The sequence below is a fragment of the Tenebrio molitor genome, chromosome 8 (assembly GCF_963966145.1).
Source record: "Tenebrio molitor chromosome 8, icTenMoli1.1, whole genome shotgun sequence".
In the NCBI taxonomy this organism is placed as follows: Eukaryota; Metazoa; Arthropoda; class Insecta; order Coleoptera; family Tenebrionidae; genus Tenebrio; species Tenebrio molitor.
In genome coordinates, this window is record NC_091053.1 from 13,644,574 (window position 1) to 13,666,668 (window position 22,095).

The 22,095-nt window shown below is 35.8% G+C and overlaps 2 protein-coding genes and 1 long non-coding RNA gene across 3 annotated transcripts; all 3 read left to right on the top strand.

Annotated features, from left to right (window-relative positions):
- Nucleotides 1–664: 664 nt before the first annotated feature.
- Nucleotides 665–2,333, top strand: LOC138136936 (nose resistant to fluoxetine protein 6-like). Its single transcript, XM_069056244.1, has 7 exons — nucleotides 665–937; nucleotides 987–1,155; nucleotides 1,202–1,395; nucleotides 1,444–1,763; nucleotides 1,810–1,952; nucleotides 2,001–2,103; nucleotides 2,153–2,333. Exons 1-7 carry the CDS (start codon nucleotides 699–701, stop codon nucleotides 2,215–2,217), a joined length of 1,233 nt encoding a protein of 410 aa, XP_068912345.1. The 5' UTR covers nucleotides 665–698; the 3' UTR covers nucleotides 2,218–2,333.
- A 10,843-nt stretch (nucleotides 2,334–13,176) lies between these two features.
- LOC138137064 (nose resistant to fluoxetine protein 6-like) lies at nucleotides 13,177–15,274 on the top strand (the record flags this gene model as incomplete). Its single annotated transcript, XM_069056355.1, has 8 exons — nucleotides 13,177–13,403; nucleotides 13,449–13,624; nucleotides 13,673–13,908; nucleotides 13,958–14,034; nucleotides 14,083–14,440; nucleotides 14,489–14,657; nucleotides 14,705–14,898; nucleotides 14,947–15,274. Coding segments are annotated over exons 1-8 (1,725 nt in total), but the record flags the coding sequence as incomplete, so codon positions are not given.
- A 55-nt stretch (nucleotides 15,275–15,329) lies between these two features.
- Nucleotides 15,330–15,750, top strand: LOC138137222 (uncharacterized). The gene is made up of 3 exons (XR_011161631.1): nucleotides 15,330–15,454; nucleotides 15,504–15,606; nucleotides 15,661–15,750. It is a non-coding gene; the product is annotated as an uncharacterized lncRNA (long non-coding RNA).
- Nucleotides 15,751–22,095: the final 6,345 nt, after the last annotated feature.

The window sequence follows — 22,095 nt, forward strand, 5'->3', positions numbered from 1 at the left end:
GAGACTTTCAACAATGCGTCAACATCGAAGCTAATACTAAAGTGGGGGCAATTCTCGGCAAGTACTGCCTAGGGTATCTCGTCCTGAAGAACACCTCCTCCCCTTTTCACCGAAAAGTACCAAGCTTGTATCATTATGAGTTATATTTAACAGTCATATTCCAGATGTGGGAAATTATTTCTCTCGACAAATTCGGTATTGATCAGACGATGTTACCAGGAAAGCCTCAATGGGCTCTATGTCTACCCGATGGATGCACCACTGACGACGCCAATCTCGTGGGGGATTTTCTACTGATGAATGTCATCGGAAACGAGGTGGGTGTTAGGTTTTCCGATTTGCTCTGCCAAACTGTCAAAGAAGTGAACCCTCCACTGACCAATGGTGCCATAGTAACCATGTACGTCGCGTACTACCAAATTTTAGCATTTCTATCTATTTTCTTCCAGAGCTATTTTAGCTTTGTTATTATCAACGGTTGTACTGGCGACTCTATATGATATGTTTTGCATATTCTATGGACACAGTGAGTACCCGTACCAAGTCAATTTTTTTTTAACTGATATATACCTGTTTTAGAATCTTGCCCTAGGCTCGTCAACGGCTACTCAGCCTACACAAACAGTATAAAACTCTTCAAAAAGACAACCCCATCACCTGACCAACTCCTCTGCCTCAATGGTCTTAGATGTCTTAGCATGGTGTGGGTTGTTTATATCCATGTACTTATATCTCAAATGCATAATTCCATTACCAACACGAAATATTTAATAGAATGGGCGAAGAACTTTTACAGCACATTTCTAGTTAGTGGTACTCTCTCCGTGGACACCTTTTTCACAGTAGGGAGCGCTCTAATGTCGTACAGTTTCATGAAAGCAAAGCGCAAAAATGTTCGTTTCAATCTATTGCGATATTATCTGCACAGATATCTCAGGTAATTAAGACTAAACGACAAATATTTCTTGTTTACGTTCAAATAACAGATTAACCGCACCGTTTGCAATCGTGGTACTCGTGAGCGCTACTCTTTTGAAGTACATGGGTTCGGGACCAAGGTGGCCTCTCTTCGATCAGAATTTTCAACAACCTTGCGCTAATAATTGGTGGTCGGCGTTACTCTACGTTCAAAATTACGTCAACCTTAACGACATGGTAAACATGAAAAATTAGAATTTTTTGAACTCATAAACCTTTTCAGTGTGTGCAACAGTCTTGGTACCTCGATATAGAGTTCCAACTCTACTTGATATCACCAGTTCTATTGCACGCGTTCTGGAATTACCCTAGGGTTTGTCTCTCATTTTTAGTGCTCTGCGTTCTGGGGTTTGTTGGAGTTTCGTTTTATGTGGCTTGGGTTTATAATTTGAGTGCACTTAGAACAAATTTCTATGGGTGATTAATTGTCTTATTAATAATCATAGTACTAGCTAGTACTTTTAGAAACGTCAACAATTACCAAACTTACTACTACTTTCTAACGCATACAAGAGGCGCACCATGGTTCGTCGGAGTAATCTTGGGGTACTACATTTTCAAATTGAAACAAATCGAATTCAGGCTAAAACTAAACAAAATTTTGGTTTGGATAATCTGGGGAGTTTATTTCGAAACCATGCTGGCTTGTTCGCTAGGAGGGTACAGTACTCCACGTGGCGAAGAATACGATCGATTTGGTAATGCGTTCCACATAGCACTGGTACGACCTGTTTGGTCTCTCGCTATTTCTTGGATCATTCTAGCTTGTACCAGCGATTACGGAGGTGAGATAGAATATTAAAAAAACGTAAAACTAAAAACTAATTTCAGGTCCTATCAATTGGGTACTATCACTACCTATCTACCAAGTACTCAACAGATTTACCTACAGTATCTACCTGACTCACTTCACAATCTTGAATGTGATCGCTTTCGATAAAAAACGGCCAGATTATCTTAGCAACTTTAACATGGTTGGTACCAGCAGGTAGCTTTAATTTAATCTGAAGAATTTGTTGCAGGCCTACGATTTTTGGGGTATTCTGTGGTTCAGTGCGGGAATCTCATATTTGTTGGTATTGATGACAGAATATCCGATCGCAGTAGTAGAAAAAATGTTATTTGGTACGTGTTTTGTATGAATGGTGGTACCATATTCACAATTATGTTGTAGAGAGTTCTGGTAAAAGGAAGAGAAATCTTGAGAGTGGAGTCCATAACGCTGCGTTAGAGGAGTAGTACCACAGATAGTAGCACCATATTTAGAATCAATAAAATCATGGTTTGCAAATTAGTCTATCTATTTCAAACTTTTTTAGCCAACTTTCGAAAAGATATCGGATAATTGTGGTACATAAAGTTGTACTGATAGCGTTGTTGATGATTCTGATTTGCCACTTAGGGGAGAGTTGCCTATATTGTACCGGGTTGCAGTTTTTTGACCATAACATTTTTATATTGACTCGATTTGAAAAATGGACTTTTGCGGGATGATTTTCAATATCTTTAACAACACGAGAATTTTTTTAACATTTTTTGGGAAACCATAAGTGCCTGTATTTGCTTTTAGAAAAAAAGCTTACATTAGGTACAATATAGGCAACCGGTTTCCTAAATTGTACTACCCACTGCCTAAATTGTACCTACAACATTTTTGTAGTATTATTGAGCAATCACTTAAAATTTAACAGAAATATTTATTATTTGTAATTATAAAATCAAGATATAATAAAAAAACATAACATAATAAAAACTTTGAAATAAAAAACTAAAGAGAAAATTTCTAAATCAAAATGAAATCACAAACCTTTAATAGGTACTAAAAAATTAACAACATTCATCACAAGCATATACTTTCTCTGCTATTGCCCCCGAACAGGATTCGTGAACCCATCTTCTACATTTTGAGCACTGAACCATGTCTTCAATAAGATTTTGGTCACATAAAAAACAGTACCATTCATCAATGTTTACTTCTATTTCTGTTGCTCTCGAAGTCGATGGGCGAGGTTCATTGGAAAGTTTACATTTAACCTTTTTAGGTTTAACGAATTTTCTTTTACTTTGCTTCTCTTCTAGATCTTCTTTGTAGGGTGTAGCAGTTAAAATAGTAGCCTTTTGAGCAGGTCGACCTCTTTTTTTGGTATTTTTGGTTACCAAGGGTAATGGAGACAGTACTGTTGGACTAAAATAATGATCATTAATTGTGTCATCATGGTGATTGTTCTCTATCTCTATCGATAAATTGTTTTCATGCGTTGGTGTAGTGTTTCCTTGTTCTTGATGTTCTACAACAGTTTCACTGAAATCACATTCATTCTCATTTTGATTATTGTGCACTTCTGAAGGTAGAAAGTCTGCATCCGTAAATACAAATCTATTTATGGGCCAAATTCCGGCACCTCTGAATGATCCAATTGCGTTAGACAATGTTGCAGCTTGACTGTACGCAGTACACAACAATTCCGAAATTTCAAATTGTGTGATCGCCTGTGATGCATGACTTTTGAGCCACGTTTCTTGTGCTTGTATGTAGTATTTTCCTAAAGGGCAGAAGAAGCCCACATCCAATGGTTGAAGTCTGTGAGTTGTGTGACCTGGTAACTGTAGTAAAATGACTCCATTTTCTTTGGCCAATACTATTGCCTTAATATTTTTTGAATGAGTTGTATGTCCATCTACAAGTAGTAAAACCTTTTTTTCTTTTGTCGGGTGAACGTGATCAATAAAATGTTGAAGAAATTTTACAAACAGTTCGGAATTTATGTAACCCGTTTCTGACACCTCAACTAGACTTCCAGGAGGAGCTCCTTTTTTCAGTGCCTCATGCATTCTCATTCTTTTAAATATGACCATGGGAGGAAGAAAAAATCCCGAGGGACTAGCACAACACACTATTGTAGTGTTTACCCCTCTTTCACCACTTGTGATGCCCCCAATCTGACGTTTTCCTTTTTGACCTACTATTTTCTGTGTCTTTTTTTGCACAGTCGAAAATCCGGATTCGTCCGCATTAAAGATTCGCGTTTCACTTAAATTATTTTCTTCTACAATTTGTTCATACAAATCAAAAAATTCACCAACGCTTTTCTGATTAAATCCCCTTACCCTCGCCAAGGACGTGGCCTCTGGTTGCCTTAGCGATAGATCAGGGTGGCGTCTGAGAAAATTATAGAACCATTTCTTTCCCGCAATTTTCTTGTCCTTGTTGAAATTACATTTTATTTTATTTTTTTCTACTATTTCAAAAGCCAGCTTTCTAATTTCGGTTATTGTTAACCCAAACATATGTTTTTCTAAGTATAAAATATGTTGAACAAGATCTTCTTCAATATTATCTGGGAGGGCCGTTTTATGTCCTTTGAAGGTTTTGTTTCCGTTTGCATATTTATTTTCATTTTTGAAGTGTCTCTTAAGAGTAGGTTTGCTGATACCAAACTGGCGGGAGCATTCATTCAATCCCATACGCCCTTCTCTATATGTTAAAAGAGCATTGTCTAAATTTTCTTGGGTCCATTTATAATATTTTTTTTTGTTTTCCATGCTCATCTAAAAAATATAAAACTTTTAAGTCTCTTGTTTTCTTTAATTGTACCGGTACAATATAGGAATCCATACAGTGGTACAAATTAGGCAACTCAACAATTTTTACTTTAACCTTTATTTTTTTGGTAATAGAAAATGTAATATGAATTAAAAATTAGATGATTAGGAAGCTAAAACTATCTAGTTTCTACCACAGTTATCGCCAATTATATAAACATTCAGCAAACATGGTAATTTACTTACGTTTGTGAGCTTAAAACTACATCAACCAACCTTAAAATCTTGTTTCTGCAACAGCTACGTTGTGATTGGTCGTAATCCCGCCAATTTTATACCAACGATTCAAAGTTGTTAACTCTTTAGAACAGTGAAAACTAGAGGGAGCTAAAGGTCATAGTTTTCGCGAAATTAGAAAGGTACGATTTAGGCGCCGGTACAATATCGGCAACTCTCCCCTACTTTTAACATTCCTTCTAGGATCATCTATCTTGTCAATGTGTTTTGTACATGTGTTGAATTAAAAATTTCATCGAATTGCCTTTAACCTTTGTCGCAATCTTAATTTAGGATGTTGTTGTCTCTTAAAAAATAAAGTCAAACCAACTCGATAAACTTTTCAATTGAACCCCTGTTATTTTAATGGCATTTGTTTTTGATATTTCCACTTGACCAATTTCCATGTGTGACTAACCAATTGTTTATCACAATTAACAGACAAAAATAAAAAAGGATAAAAACAACCATGGTCGATAGGGTAACTGTAAAAATATGTAAAAGATAAAAATAAATACAATAAAAGAAAAACAAAAACAAATTTAATTTTGACGAAGACATGCGGTTTTGTTGTTTTAAAGCATATTTCATAGAGGTTACTTCGCATTGGCGTACATTTTATAAAATATTATATCGGGTGTGTCAAAAAGATCGGATAAACTTTTTAGCACATACAGGATGTGGCACAACTCACGCCCCAGCGGAAACTGACTTGTGCCGACAGCAATAACATTACTGGAAAGACTGATTCTTTTTTCTTATCTGCTTTTTTAATCGACTTAGAAGCATATCAAATCCACCAATCCCGTTAGTCAAGCTCGGAAAAACGAGGGGAGGACAGAATGAATGAGGGCGTTGCTTGGTTTCCCAAAATATTATCATTCTACTCAAAATATCTGGTCGACTGTATTTTATTGTCAAATTTAGCACATTATTGCACTGTCAAAAAATTTAGGTTAAGAATAATGTCAATAAATTTAATAAAAGTTGTCATCGTATAGCCCGCAACTATTAATACAAATTTATTATTGGGCGGAAGTCGTAAAGCAAACAACAAATGGTGGTTCTAAAAAGAAGCGAGTTTAATAGAACGAAAGCAAATAATAACAAAGCGAAACACAAACAAAACTCAAAGAAAGAAGAATTAAATGTCCACCATTCATTTCGAGACACAGTTGTGCACGCCGTAGTAAGTTTAATTTAGAGGCTCTGACCATTTCAGGTGTAATTGTTCCAAAACCTTCATGCAATCTGTTTCGAAGATCCTCCTCGTTATGAATGGGTCGGTTGTAAACAACGTTTGTCACGTACCCCCCATAAGAAAAAATCCAGAGGATTGAGATCCGGAGATCGTGCAGGCCAGTGGCGTAGACCACCTCGTCCGATCCAACGATTAGGATACATTCGATTCAAAATACCTTGCACATTGCGACTGAAATGGGGTTGGTGCCCTGTCATGTTGGAACCACTGATTTACGAGAAAAATCAATGGAATATTTTCAAGTAAATGAGCCAGTTCCATGTTTAAAAAGTTTGCGTACACAGCTCCTGTTAAACGCATTGGGAATTCAAAAGGTCCGATCTGAAAATAAAGAATACCTAAACACGCTTTCTTTATTTTTTTTACAATCTTGAGTTACCACTGAATCTCCCACTAGTCCTGACCACAAATTTACGGAAAAGCGACGCTGAAATGCACGCGGATAAGTAGCCCTTGGATTATCGTACGACCAGACATGCAAATTTCGATGGTTGAAACATCCCTGGCGACCAAAACTTGATTCGTCCGAAAACAAGATCCGTAAAATAAAATTTTCATCTTCTGCCGCTTTATAAAGCAACCAAACACAAACATTTCTTCGAGCAGGGTAATCTTCTGGTTTGAGATATTGCACACGAGTATAGTGGAAAGGATGAAGTCTGTTCTCATTCAAAACGCGATGTACCGATCTCCTGGAGATATCTACCTCTTGGGCAATTTCTCTTATACTCCTAGTTCCATCTTCTTCAACGATATTCAGTATTGTCTCTTCATTAGCCAAGGTCCGTGCGGTTCGTGCACCTCCGCCAATTTCATTTCGATTCGGCAAAACTTTCCCTGTTTCTTGAGTCCTAGCAAGTACTCTCAAAATTGTTTTCTGATCAGGACAAGGTCGGTCAGGAAAACGATCAGAGAAAATTCTTGCTGCCTCCTTAGCGTTTTCAGATTTCAGATCTTGAGAAAACACAATGAGCAATGACAAATTAAAATGTTTAAATTGTCAAGATGACACAAACATCTGTCAAAAAAAGCAGTGGACCATTTGATTATAAAAAGTTTCGCGCGGTTCGATAATATTCGATTGCGTAGCGACCAATTAAGTCCTCGATGGTATTCTCGTCTGATTGGTCAATTTCGCAATGTCTTTTCTCGCTTACTTTGAGAGTAAAAAATATATAGTTTTTAATTTACGTTTCAGCGTAATCCCACGAATTTGCCAGTCTTCTGTGGGGCGTCAGTCCTGCCATTCCCATAGTATTAAGTACTATTCATAGATACCGAAAAAAATAATAAAAAAATTGGTATTATCTTTTTTAATGGTATATGGCCTCTTTAACAGTTACAGAAAAGAGACTTGAAACTAAAAATTCCTTTGTTAGATCGCTTAAGTATGGTATTAGTTGTATGGTTTACATTGTCATAAAAGTATTTTATTGAATTTTTGTGTTCAATCTAAAAGAATAGTTTGGTTTTAATCAAGTTAAAGTTAGTGGATAAAAGTGCTTTAAATGTGCAGTAGCATATGGCAACATTGTAATATTTCTATGGTTTCCTTTTAATTGTTGTAAAAATATTTACTTCTGGTTTCCAAGGAAACATTTGTACTTGATGCTAATTTCGACTATCGCTATTGAGGTAACATAGCGCAATGTTGCCGCTTTGGTCATTACTTTTTAAATAATTACTGGCTACACGATGCCTGCACAAAAAAATTTCCTTTAAATTAATGATTTCTGAAATACCCCCCAGCTATGCTTAAAAGTTTATCCAACCTTTTTGACACACCCGATATACAAGGGTGTATTTTTAAAATGTGCCGAAATTTTATCTACAAGGTTGTGGGACAACGTAGAAGACTAAAAGCAATTAAAGAAAATTGTAGCTCAAAAATTAAATGTCATTTTATTTTTTGACATAAAATGTTTTCAATAGTGTTTCCGAGTTTTACATGAAGCCAGTAGCTCGTGGTCAAAATTGTGCCGCGCATTTCACTCACACCCAGTATACTAGAAAGAGATTGGACATCTCTTAGTAGCGAATGAAGCTTTATCATACCCTTCCTTTGGATTGTTATCGGTTGAAATGACTAAATAATTTCCTCCTAAACCTCACCTAATTACTGAATAGCGACATGTTCTGGGCGCCACTCAACAACTTATCGATGTCATCCTTGAACTGAACCATGACTCCTGTGGTGGCGTTTTTCTCCTTGTCGTACTGGAGTATGTTCGGATTGCCGACGATTATCGGAGGATCGTTTTATGTAGCATGGGCGAATAATTTAAGTACTATTAATGTTAGTAATAATCACGGTACTATTGCGTGCATTCACAAATTCGTATAACATCTAAAAGAGGTACTATCTGCTAAATCATGCAAGGTCTACACCGTGAATCACTGGAGTTGTCTTGGAAGAATTCATCTTTAAAATAAAACAAAAAAAAAAGTCTGCTAACACCAAACAGAATTGCAGTTTGAGTCATGTGGTAGGTGTGATTTGGGACATTGCTACCGTGTGTGTTAAGAGGACACAGTACTCAATGTGGCGAGTACGACCAACGGGATAATGTTTTCCATATAGTACGACCCGTTTGGTATCTTGCTATTCCTTTGGTCAATTTAGCTTGTACCAACGATTACGATTACGGGGGAGGAAAATAATAACAAAAATATTACCCAAATCAGTACAATTGTGTCTAGGCCTTATCAACTGAGTACTATCAGTTCCTACCTACCAATAACTTAATAGATTTACCTACAGTCTCTATCTGACTCACTTAACAAACTTGTAACTAGGTATTATAATTGCTTACGATAATAAACTGTCAGATTATTTTAATAATTTTAACATGGTTGGTACCAGCAGGTAGCTTTCATTTGTACCTGAAATTTTTTTGCAAGCTTACCAATTTTGGGGTATTCTTTAGTTCATTGCGGGAATCCCCTATTTGTTGATATTGATAATCGAGTTTCTGATCATGGTAATAGAAACAATGTTACTTCGTTCGTATTTTGTCTCAATGGTGGTGTTCACAATTATATTAGTAGAAAGAAGCAGGCGAAGAGAAATGCTGAAAGTGGAGTCGCGTTCGGAAAGTAGTACCTACCACAGATTGTAGTATTCATTTTATAATCAATAACATCATATCTAACAAATAACAAATCTTTCTTTTGTGCACTTGTTGACTTTGTTTTAGAAAAGAAATTAGATTAGACTTGTATAGCATGTTCAAATTATCTATGGTATCAATTTGAAGATATTGCTGATTGTGAGAACGATTTGTTTTGCCTTCACGTTTCTAACATTCAAAAATCTACAGTTTTCGTTATTATATATACTCGTAAAAATATTTCGATAAAGTTCTTAGATGACATATAATTTTCAATTATGGCTACTGTAAAAACAATTGAACAAATTATTATACAGGCTGTCCCTGAAATGCACGGCAAAATTTTAACCACGAGCTACTGGCTCGTGGAACTCGGAAAAAATATTTAAAAAATTCTATGTCAAAAAAAAGATATCCTGATTTCTCATTAAATTTGTTTTGAAAATCAATTCATGAAAGAAAGGTACAGGAAGTGAAGTGAACATAACCTCAACGATGATTTGGTGTAAAATTTTTATACAGCTGGTCCATATGGTCACATTTTAGGGTGGTACAGTATGGATTTTTAATTAATTTTGACACTGACAATTGTTTATTAAAATGTTTTCACTATAGTCTGTTTCAATTCTAAATTTCCACCACCTGTTGAATTGTGTTGGCAAAATAAAAATATATCTATAATCTGTTTCAAAATCAAAAATCCACCACCTGTTGAAAAAAAGAAATCCCTAGAATAAGTTTCATTTTTTTGGGTTGGCTCAACCTCCCGCCAAAATTTGACATTGAATTGTTGAGTTTATTTACGTGACACAAAAGAATTATTATTTACAAAAAGGTGGTAGCTACCATATCATAACTTTTGAGTGATATAATAAAATGAGAACAAAAAAACACGATGAATTACGATCTAAATGACTGTCAATAGTTTTTTTCCATAACCTCACTTTTTTCTGACGCTTGCAAACACACTAAAAACAAAAGTTGGCGACGTTGTCGGTTGTATTTTCGAGATAAAATGCAGTGTTGGCGGATTTTTGATTTTGAAACAGATTATAAATTAGGGATTGTTATAACCAAAGTTGGCAATATAATCTATATATATAAAACTGAATGTCTGTTTATAAATTTTGTATGCAAATCTATAGTTTTACTCCTGTCTTGATGAAATTTTGTACACTTGATCTTCAAAACAATGAGAAATTTACTGTCTACTTTAATTTTACAAAAAACAACCCCTACTACCATTTTCAACCCCGTTAAGGAAAAAGACAGTTTTTTCGAGTTGGAAATACCCTCACCTTCACCGCTTCACCCCTATTTCATCCTCTGAGCATATCGTCACCTTCGCCACAAAAAGCAACCCCTATTATCATTTTTAGGCCCGTTAAGCACAAAAAAAAGTTTTTTCGAATTGGAAATCGCGTTTGCATGATACGTTCAGGTGTCATAGTTACATTTGGTTGTTTATAAAAGTAGCAATTTCGCAAAATGTGTTTGAATGATTGTGTTTTACCGGAAGATGTCTTAAATGAAGCAGAACAAGCTTCAAATAGCTTAATACCAGAAAAATCAAAAGGCAGGTATCTGAAATCAAACGAGACAATCAAACAATAGGAGGATCTAAATAAGGTTACAACTGAAAATAAAAGTGTTATGTTGGCGTATTTTCATGAATTGGTAAGTGACACTGATCATAGTGTTAGTTTTTTATCGTATTGATCTTTTTATTTATATAGTCAAAGAAAAAAGTTGTCTACAGTAAAGTTTTAATTATTCTTCGTAAAAAGACAAACTTCATATTGAAATTACTGCGTTTATCACAGTACATGAAAGTAGAAACATCATTTTAAAACATTCTGAAATTTGCGGGCAAAGCCGCGGGTAAAAGCTAGTTATTTTATAAACATGATTCGAAAACGACGTAATTTACTTGACGCTAAAATAAAAAATGCTCTAGTAAAATGTTTCGAAGAGATAAAAAGGTTGGCACCGTTCTTTTCCTTTATTGTAAAATCTTGAGTTGTAAAAACGAGACAGAGAATGATAACCTCACAAATACAATTTGACACATTTTTCACCAAACAGTGTTGCCGGTTGTATTTCTAAGGTAGCATGCAGTGTTGGTGGAAAATTAGAATTGAGACAGCCTTTATATTTGGAATTTATGGCATATTTCACTAATGTACCGTCCAATTATAAGCTTTAAGCGACCTTGAGTTTCACAATCCACATCTAAAACGTTTTTACTATAGGTGGGGGTTGTGTCCAACGATCAAATTAATTTTTAATGGAGTCATCAATGAATCCGAAGTCGTATGTCGTTTCTTGAACTACACGCTTGACCTAATTTACAAACGTAAAATAAAACGTCAGTTGAAAGCCAAAATGATGGCAAGTTTAAAATAAGATTTTATTGTCAAAAAATACGTTTATTTTATTCAATAATTGTTACAATAAATGCTGAAAATGTTCTCCATGTTGTTCCAAGCACAAACGAGCCCTTCGTCTAATTCCACGAATGACATTTTGCAACATACCTGGATTATTATTAATTTCGTTAACTTTTTCACTTATTCTGAGCTTTAATTCTTGTAAATCGTGAACAGGTTTGATAAATTGAATTTTTTAAATGAGGCTACAAAAAAGTCCCCAGGCATAAAATCACAAGACCTTGGAGCCCAGATATTTTCTATATTCCGACTAATAAGTCGTTATCAAAAACTTCCCGCAAAATTTCTGTTTCGATATTCTTGCCTAGGCAGGGAAATGCTAGTTTCCAGACGATTTAGATGAATGAAACATCAGTGTTTCTAGACGGAGGTCGAAAAAAACAATGGTCTTATTGGTCATTGTCAAATTACTGCCCAAATGCGAATTTTTTGTGAAACTGGGAAACACAACCTTTTAATGTACAGTCATGTTTAGATAAATCTGGGACAATTTTATTTTTCGAGGGGAATGTGGACTGAACATTGAACAATATTTCCATGGATTTTTTACTTCCAGAACAAATAGCAGATTTCTTTTATTCGTCAAAGTTGGCAAGTGGTTATATTTTTCAAAGCAATTCTAGTATAAAATGCTTAATGATAATAAAATAACAGCCATTGAATTGATAATCTTAGCCAAAATATTTTTTTTAATAAAATGTTAATTAATAACTGCTTGAAGTCACATTTAAAACCCAAAAAGAAGTTGTCCCAAATTTATTTGAACATGACTGTACATATTGCAGAAATGAGCATAATCGACGATAATATGGGGAAATTGCTTACGATATTCATTCCATGCTTCTTGAACGCAGTACTCTCACACGCCGTTTATCTATCGTCCATTTTGAAAATACGACTCAACGATGAAAGCTTTGTGTTCCAATGAAAAGCAATACACGAATGAAGTACTTAAAAGAACTGATTTTATACCGAGATAGTTTTACTGGGCAAGAAACAATACAAGAATGAGAGGGCGAGAATAAACACAGCGTGAAACACAGGTACACAGCTTAGGTCTTGATAGATAATGTAAACTATTGCAACGGTGGCTAAAGTTACAATGAATTTAATTGTATATTCAGAATTAGGATCTGACAAAAAATTGACAAAAAAATAAATGTGAAGGCTACAGTTTATCGGATGTATTTAAAAATTACGTTATAAAGATGTTTGAAAACCAAATCACACTTGATGGGCTCATTGTCTTTCTGATAATTTAAAAAAAGTCTTTAGAATGACTTTAGATACCACAATTAAGAATTTTAATCTCAAAAGATATTCGATTACAAATTAATTTGATCGTTTTGCTTTTGAGTTTCCAAAAATAAAAAATCAACAGTTTTCAGTACTAACTATGATAAAGTTGGCAAGTGACATAAAAATTCCAACAATTTCCACTATAAAAACAACATAAAAACACACTATTATAGAAAAATGATAAGACGACCTACACTTAGATTACAAAGTTAACCCCAAGGTTCCAGTGTTTATGGTATCACTACGACACGACTCCTAGAGCACCACAGGGAACCAGAAGCGCTTATGATTTAGTGGAAATGCAGAAAGCAGTACTAATTCTAGTTTTGGTACTAACAAGTGTAGGTGCCAATAGTATCAAGGCACAACAGTCAATCATTAGTAGCCTTAATGTATCACAATTGTCCATAACACGAAAATGTCAACTGCAGTTCGACGAGTTTTTTTCCAACTTCACCATGGACCAGTACTCGTGGGCCCTGCAAAGTAAGTACCGTAGCGGTAAAATTTTATTTATCAGTTCTTGCGTAGTGGTGGACGCCACATCGAAGATTCCGTCTGGATTGTGGTCACTGAATTTCGGCGAAATGGGAGACTTTGAGCAATGCATCAACGTCGAAGCTACTACTAGAGTGGGGGCAATTCTCGGCAAGTACTGCCTAGGGTATCTCGTCGTCAAGAACACCTCCTCTCGTTTTCACCGAGAAGTACCAAGCTTGCATCATTATGAATTAAACTTAACAGTCATATTCCAGATGTGGGAAATTATTTCTCTCGACAAATTCGGTACTGACCAGACGTTATTGTCAGCGAAACTTCTCTGGGCTCTGTGCCTACCCGATGGATGCACCACTGACGATGCAAATCTCGTGGGGGATTTTCTACTGACGAATGTCATCGGAAACGAGGTGGGTGTAAGGTTTTCCGATTTGCTCTGCCAAACTGTCAAAGAAGTGAATCTTCCGCTGACCAATGGTGCCATAGTAACCATGTACGTGGTGTGCTACCAAGTCTTACCATTTCTATTTATTTTCTTCCAGAGCTATTTTAGCTTTGTTATTATCAACGGTTGTACTGGCGACTCTATATGATATGTTTTGCATATTCAAGGGACACAGTGAGTAACAGTACCAAATCTAAATTTCTAAACTGACAACTCTTCTAGAATCTTGCCCTATGCTCGTCAAGGGTTTCTCGGCCTACACCAACAGTATGAAACTGTTCAAAATGACCACCCCGACGCCTGACCAACTCCCCTGCCTCGATGGTCTTAAATTTCTCAGCACGGTGTGGGTTGTTTATCTACATATATGTAGATCTCCAAGGAAGAATTCCTTTCCCAACACTAAATATTTAATTGAGTGGACAAACAGCTTGTACGGCATGTTTCTACTTAACGGTACTCTCTCCGTCGACACCTTTTTCACAATAGGGAGTGCCCTACTGTCGTATGGTTTCATGAAAGCCAAGTGCAAAAATGTTCGTTTCAGTATATTTCGATATTATTTGCACAGATATTTCAGGTAATTAAGTCTAACGACAAATATTTTTTGTTTACTTTCAAATAACAGATTAACCGCACCGTTTTTATTCGTGGTACTGGTGAGCGCTACTCTTTTGAGGTACATGGGTTCGGGGCCAAAGTGGCCTCTCATTTACGAAGATTTTCAACAACCTTGCGCTAACTATTGGTGGTCGGCGTTACTTTACGTTCAAAATTACGTCAATCTTAACGACATAGTAAACATAAAAAATTAGGTTTTTTTTTTACTCTTAAACATTTTCAGTGTTTAAAAGAGTCGTGGTATCTCAATGTAGACTTCCAACTCTACTTGATATCACCAGTTCTATTGTACCCACTGTGGAAGTACCCTAGAGTTTGTCTCTCATTTTTAGTACTCTGCATTCTAGGGTTTGTTGGAGTTTCGTTTTATGTGGCGTGGGTGTATAATTTGACTGCGATTCCAACAAACTTCTATGGGTGAGTACCAGTCTTCTCAATAATCACTGTACCAGTAAGTACTTTTAGAAACATTGACAATTACGAAAATTACTACTACTTTCTTACGCATACAAGATGCGCACCATGGTTCATCGGAGTAATCTTAGGGTACTACATTTTCAAATTGAAACAAAACGAATTCAAACTACAACTGAACAAAATTGTGGTTTGGATAATCTGGGGGGTGTGTCTAGGAACTATGCTCACTTGTTCGCTAGGAGGGTACCGTACCCTACGTAGCAAAGAGTATGACAAATGGGGTAATGCAATCCACATAGCATTGGTACGACCTGTTTGGTCTCTTGCTGTTTCTTTGCTCATTCTAGCTTGTACCAACGATTATGGAGGTGAGAAGAAAATGAATAAATTAAAACCTACAAGACTATTTGCAGGTCCTATTAACTGGATACTCTCACTCCCTATCTACGAAATACTTAACAGATTTTCCTATAGTATCTACCTGACTCACTTGACAAACTTGTATATGACTATATACGGTAAAAAACGGCCGGATTATTTCAGTAACTTTAACATGGTTGGTACCAGCAGGTAGCTTTAATTTGTAACTGAAAAAATTGTTGCAGGCGTACGATTTTTGGGGTATTCTGTGGTTCAGTGCGGGAATCTCGTATTTGTTGGTGTTGATGACCGAATCTCCGATCGTAGTAATAGAAAAAATGTTATTAGGTACGTGATTTCCAACGTCCCAACGGTGGTACCATGTTCACAATTATGTTGTAGAAAGTTTTGGTAAAAGGAAACAGTGGAAGAGATATGTTGTGAATGGAGTCGATAACGCTGCTGTTGGGAAGTAATGCCACAAATAAATAATTGCACCATATTTATAATCAATAAAGTCATATTTTTCAAACAATTCTTTTTTTTACCCATTTTTATGGTAGTTGGTAGTTGCATTGATTTAGTTTTATTTCGATTTGACCGCTTGACCAATTTCCACGTGTAACTAATTAATTGTTTACCACAAGTAACAGACAAAAAAAAATGAAAACAAACGTGTCAAGTAAATAAATGTCAAAATATGTAAAACATAGAAATTACCTACATACAATAAAAGAAAGACAAAAACAAATTTAGTCAACGTCCACGCACCTACAGAAGACAAAGATATAAACAGGTAGAAGAAGTATGGGGAAGATACCCAAATACAAAGAAGAATACCCCAGGATAACGGGCGGAAGCAGTAAACATGAAACTAGTAATGAGAATGGAAAAATAATAATTCAATTCGCCGAAGAAAATAACATAATAATCAAAAGCACATTATTCGCGCACAAGGATATTCACAAGGAAACATGGATGTCGCCAGATGGAAAAACAAGAAATCGAATAGACCATATCTTAACAGAAAAAAGAATTTTATGATCTTCTAAAAATGAAATAATTTGTTGAAAAATTAGCCTTTCTAAGACCTTCGATAGTACGGGCAAGACACAGACAGGTCTCAAATCCTCGTAATCTACAGGCTGCGACATCTTTGGGACTGGGGTTATTAATCCAATTTTCCATACATTAGGAAACATCTTTGTTTCAATGGAACAATTAACGATGTCCGTTAGTGATTTTAAACACAGATCTGATATCATTTTAAACAAATGTATGGACATACCATTACATTGTACCGCACCAGAGTGAATTTTTTATAGAACACCTTGCACTTCATTTCCACTGACACTCCGAAGCTGAAATGGTTTTAATAAGTCTTGAAGTTTATGTTTTTCGTAGAACTCCATTTCTTTCTGCAAATGATGTTCATTCATTTTTGAGCTGTTTATAAAAAAGTCGTTAATCGATGATCACTTTGTATTATTAATTTCGTTAACTTTTTTAGTTATTCTGACCTTAAATTCTTGTAAATCGTGAACAGGTGTTGTTTGTCTTCGATGTCCAAACATAACACAGGGTTTTGGATGAATCGCCAAAACCGTTGTATACTCAATAAAAAGCACAGGTTGGTGTAACAATTTAATGAAATATAACAACTATGTACAAAACTGATGAAAAACGATGAATGAATGAGTGTGTCTCTGTACAAGTACCAAAAGGGAATGAATGAAAAAATGTGTTAAACTGAAACTAGTGGTCGGTTTATATATAACAGGGTGGGGGAGCACCAACCCTCAGGCGCAAAGTCTAGGTAGGATGTAACAGGTGTAATAAATTGAATTTTTCAAATGAGACCACAAAAAAAAATTTCGCAGTCGTAACATCACAAGACCTCGGACACCAGATATTTTGTGTATTCCGATTAATGAATCTGTTATTAAAAGACTCCCGCAACATGGCTATTGTGGTCCTAGCTGAATGTGCGGTGGCCCCATCCTGTCGAAAATATCCAAGTACTGATTCATTATCGTGAAGTTGATTTACAAAAGGTTTCAAAATCGCTTGTTGATGTCTAACTGCAGTTAGGTGACCTGAAGAATGATTAAATCGATTAAAAAGTGAATAACTAAGTGCATGTAATTTACCTTCAAAAAGCAATGGTCCGTCGTTGGCAAATTGCTGTCCAAACGTCAGATTTTTGAAATTGCAAAGGGGTTTCCACATAAACACGGGGATATTCAGTACTCCAAATTCTCATTTATTGTAAATTAATATATCCACTTATATGAAACCACGCTTCGTCTGTAAAGATTGTTTTCTCCAATCAAGCGTCTTCAGAAACCATTGACAATATCAGCTCTTAGCGGAATGTCAGCTGTATGCAGTTCTTGCACACATGTTTATCGATATGGATTGCTGTATACAGGGTGTCTCAAAAATGGCGCCCAATCTCCTAAGGGTCTTAAAGAATAGAAGTCTGGGAAGGTAAATCTCAATACAAAATTTGATCGGACCAACAGATTTTGTATAACTTGCTCTTAAATATGGTAATTTCAAAGAGATGTATCTCCTTTATTACCAAATTTTACAGCTGAATTATAAATTACTTTACAATGTTACTTTTTCTAAGACCCCTTTAGGTAGTGGAACAACACCGAAATAATTCTTTTTGGAGTAATGACCTACCAAAATACGCTAAAATAACAGTTGCAACATTGACCTCAAAGGAGAATTGGTTTAGTTGATTGTGCATACCAACCGATGTTGCCAAATTTGCTTATTTTAAAATGTGTATAACTTAGAAAATAGTCAAAGGAAAAAAAAATAACAACAAAATTGAACTCAACTCTTCAAATAGTTTAACCCCTCAAGAGATTGGGCGCCATTTTTGAGACACCCTGTATATGCCATATGACAATTTCACTTCCTACGCCAATTGCTGAATGGATGTTGTATGGGCTTCCTTCATTGCGTGTTGAACAATTTACATGTTTTCTGGCTTTCTTTTATCTTTCTGTCTACCGGTTCCCGGTTTTCTTTGTAAGGTAGTTATTTCCCGAAACTGCCTAACACAAAGTTTTAGTGTATTGCGGAAATGAGCATAATTGACGATTTTATCGGGAAATTGTTGGCGATATCATTCCACGTCGCTTAAACGGAGTACTGCCACACCCCGTCTATCTTTCGTCTATTTCGAAAATACAGTTGCTTGCAAAACAACCGGAACTCTCAGAATAAAATTGACACATTTTTACAATTTTTTCATAGTGTGAAACCTTCTTACGAGAAATAGGTTAAAATTATGGTCAAAATTAAATGACATTTTTAAAAATTATTTCTTCTTCAAACGACCGTAAATTATGACAATATACTGCTGCATTGATAATGCTAAAGTGTCACTTCATTGTTATGGCATCTAACGAGGAACGAGCTGACCAGCGTCCGCGAAGTTATTATCTCCGCTGATGAGCGGCTGTGAAGTAAACTAGATAAATCATTCGAAATTCCTAACTCAAATTGTAAGAAATTCGTGTCTGAATGTGAGATATTGAAAGCTGAAGTGAATAAATAAGGTTTAATCATGAAACTTGCACATTATTGCAAAACGCATATGCCGTTCACGATTATTATAAACACGCAGGAGGCCACGATATTTTTTTGTTAGATTGGCGTCAGGTCCTGTCATATGACGTCTCGTTATTAAATATTCGTCTTGTTGTCAATTCCCTAATTGATTCAGTGTAATTCAATTATAACCTAAAATAGATTCATTATGCCAAATCACAATATTGCCAACTAAAATGTCAGATTTTCATAGACAGTCCGAATTTGAAACAATCGTGAACGGATAATACTTACAAAATCTATCCAAATTAAAGCGGGTTGACAGACGGATAATTATTTCGAATTTTGTTTATACGGTTGTTTATACTAGTCATAGTCATAGTAACGCTTTGCAAAACGAGCTATATTAATTTATCAGTCTACCCAGTCTCCTACCTGGTTTCTTAACATTTATTAAATAATTTGTTATGAAGATTTGAAGAAAAAATAGTATGTATATGTTATTCGGTGCAAAAATGCTTTTATTTCCACCTTCTAAGTAAATGACACTTTATAGGTATTTGTGGTAACTAAGTAAATGGGTAATTACAGGCAGAGCCCTGTAATATTTAACAGGCACGTAGAAGAGACCTGTAATAGTTATTACAAGTCTCATCAAAAAATAAATAATCAAAACTATGTTTATTACAAACACAAACAAATTTAACTATCAATTGTTGCAATTACATACGTTAATAATGCATTTTGATCCGTTTCGGAAGTATATTCATATCGCTCCTGGGATCGAATCAGTAGAGAGCCGCACTTGCAGCGTTGGTAATTCCGTGATTATTTTCTTGCATTTCAAGAAAATCGCCTTCAAAGTTTTCATCGGGCATTAAAGCCATTCTTTCTTTTCTTTCTTTTTGCAACAAATTTCACAAAACTTCTGACAGTATTTTTGTTGTTTATCTCAACACCATGACGACGTAGGTATAATTGCCCCACCGCCTTTCATTACAAAATTTTTATAAACATAAATAACAATTAAAAAACGAAATTTAAAGGCTGAAGGTGGAAATAAAAGTTTGTATGCAACTCGCTTAGCAATTAATCTTTACTGGGCTTACTGGCTTATGGGACTCGCTCCTTACGTCGCTCGTCCAACAAGTGCCAGCGCGCCCGTAAAGATTAATTTACTAAGCTTGTCACATAAATAACTATTATGTGCTTTGGCTGGTTTGTCTGCCTCACTGCGTTCCGTAGCCAAACTACCAGCCGCAGTACATAAAACTCCATTTTTGCTCCTTCATAACATAATGTACTTATATACCATGAGTTTTTTATTTTACTGAATATAGGATTCATGGATCTGTAAGTTTGGTTGCTTATTTCAAATGAATTGACTTGTCCATTGTAGAATTGAACATAGCCATTTTACATTGTATGTTCAGCGAAATAAAAAACGCAGTGTAGGTTTTGTCAAGTAGACATTTAATTGTCAAATGGACAAAACCAAATTTACATTAGGAAAATTCTCTTTTTCCGTTTTTTTTTCAACCAACTGCACGACTCCACGATGAAAACTTTGTGTTCCAATGAAAGTGCCATTTTTAAGCAAGAAACGAATAAAGATCTTTCAAGAATTGATTTTATACCGAGATTGTTTCACTGGGCAAGAAACAACACAAGAATGGGAGAGCGAGAATACACACAAGTACACAGCTTAGGTCTTGATAGTTGATATTTCATGTAAACTATTGCAACGGTGGTTAAAGTTACAATGAATTTAATTGTATACCCAGGATTAGGATCTGACGAAAAATTGAAATTAACAGCAAAATTAGATGTGAAGGCTACAGTTTTTCGGATCTATTTTAAATTATTTTAAAAAACTCTTTAAAATGACTTTAGATACCACAAATAAGAATTTTAATCTCAAAAGATATTCGATTACAAATTAATTTGATCGTTCGATATAACATGTAGTCCTAATTATATACGGAATTAAATTGAATATTTTCATAATTATGAAAACGATTTGTTTCGCCTTCACGTTTCTAACAATAAAAAATCAATAGTTTTCAGTACTAACTATGAAAATATTCCGATAAAGTTGGCAAGAGATATATAAATACCCACAATTGTCACTATAAAAACAATCGAGAAACATACCATTATAGAAAAATGATAAGTCAACATACATTTAGATTACACAGTTAACCTCAAGGTTCTAGTGTTTATGATATCACTATGACACGAGTCAAGACTTCCTCGAGCACCACAGGGAACCAGAAGCGCATATGATTTAATCGAAATGCAGAAAGCTAGTTTTGGTTCTAACAAGACCAGGTGCCAATAGTATCAAGGTACAACAATCAATCATTAGTAGCCTTAATGTGTCACAATTGTCCATCACACGGAAATGTCAACTGCAATTGGACAAGTTTTTTTCCAACTTCACCATGGACTAGTACTCGTGGGCCCTGCAAAGTAAGTACCGTTGCCGTAAAATTTGTTCTTGCCTAGTGGTGGACGCCACATCGAAGATTCCGTCTGGATTGTGGTCACTGAGTTTCGGCGAAATGGGAGACTTTGAGCAATGCATTAACGTCGAAGCTACTACTAGAGTGGGGGCAATTCTCGGCAAGTACTGCCTAGGGTATCTGGTCGTGAAAAACACTTTTGCTCTGCCAAACTGTCAAAGAAGTGAACCCTCCACTGACCAATGGTGCCATAGTAACCATGTACATCGCATAGTACCAAGTCTTACCATTTCTATCTACAGGTCGACCAGAACAGCTTGGCTAGTGACGCAGTGGACTGAAGTTCCGCCCACTAGCGGAGCGCACTTCTTTGTTGTGTCTGGAAGTGTTCAGATCGTGTACAATCGGGCTAAAATCAGCGCTTCAAGCTTCAAGTGAACAGCATGTCCGGGCTGTTTTGAGCAGATTTGCTTCGTTGAGTGTACCGCACCTACAACCGTAGCCACATCCTTGTCTTACAGACACTCGCTCGTCTCCTGGTCGGCGCATCTCAGGCGCCTAGCTATTCTGGTCAAGCTGTATTTTCTTCCAGAGCTATTTTATCTATGTTATCGGCAACGATTGTACTTGCGACTCTATATGACATGTTTTGCATATTCAAAGGACACAGTGAGTACCAGTACCAAATCTAAATTTCTAAACTGACACCTCTCCTAGAATCTTGCCCTATGCTCGGTTTCTCGGGTTTCTCGGCTTACACCAACAGTATGAAACTGTTCAAAATGACCACCCCGATGCCTGA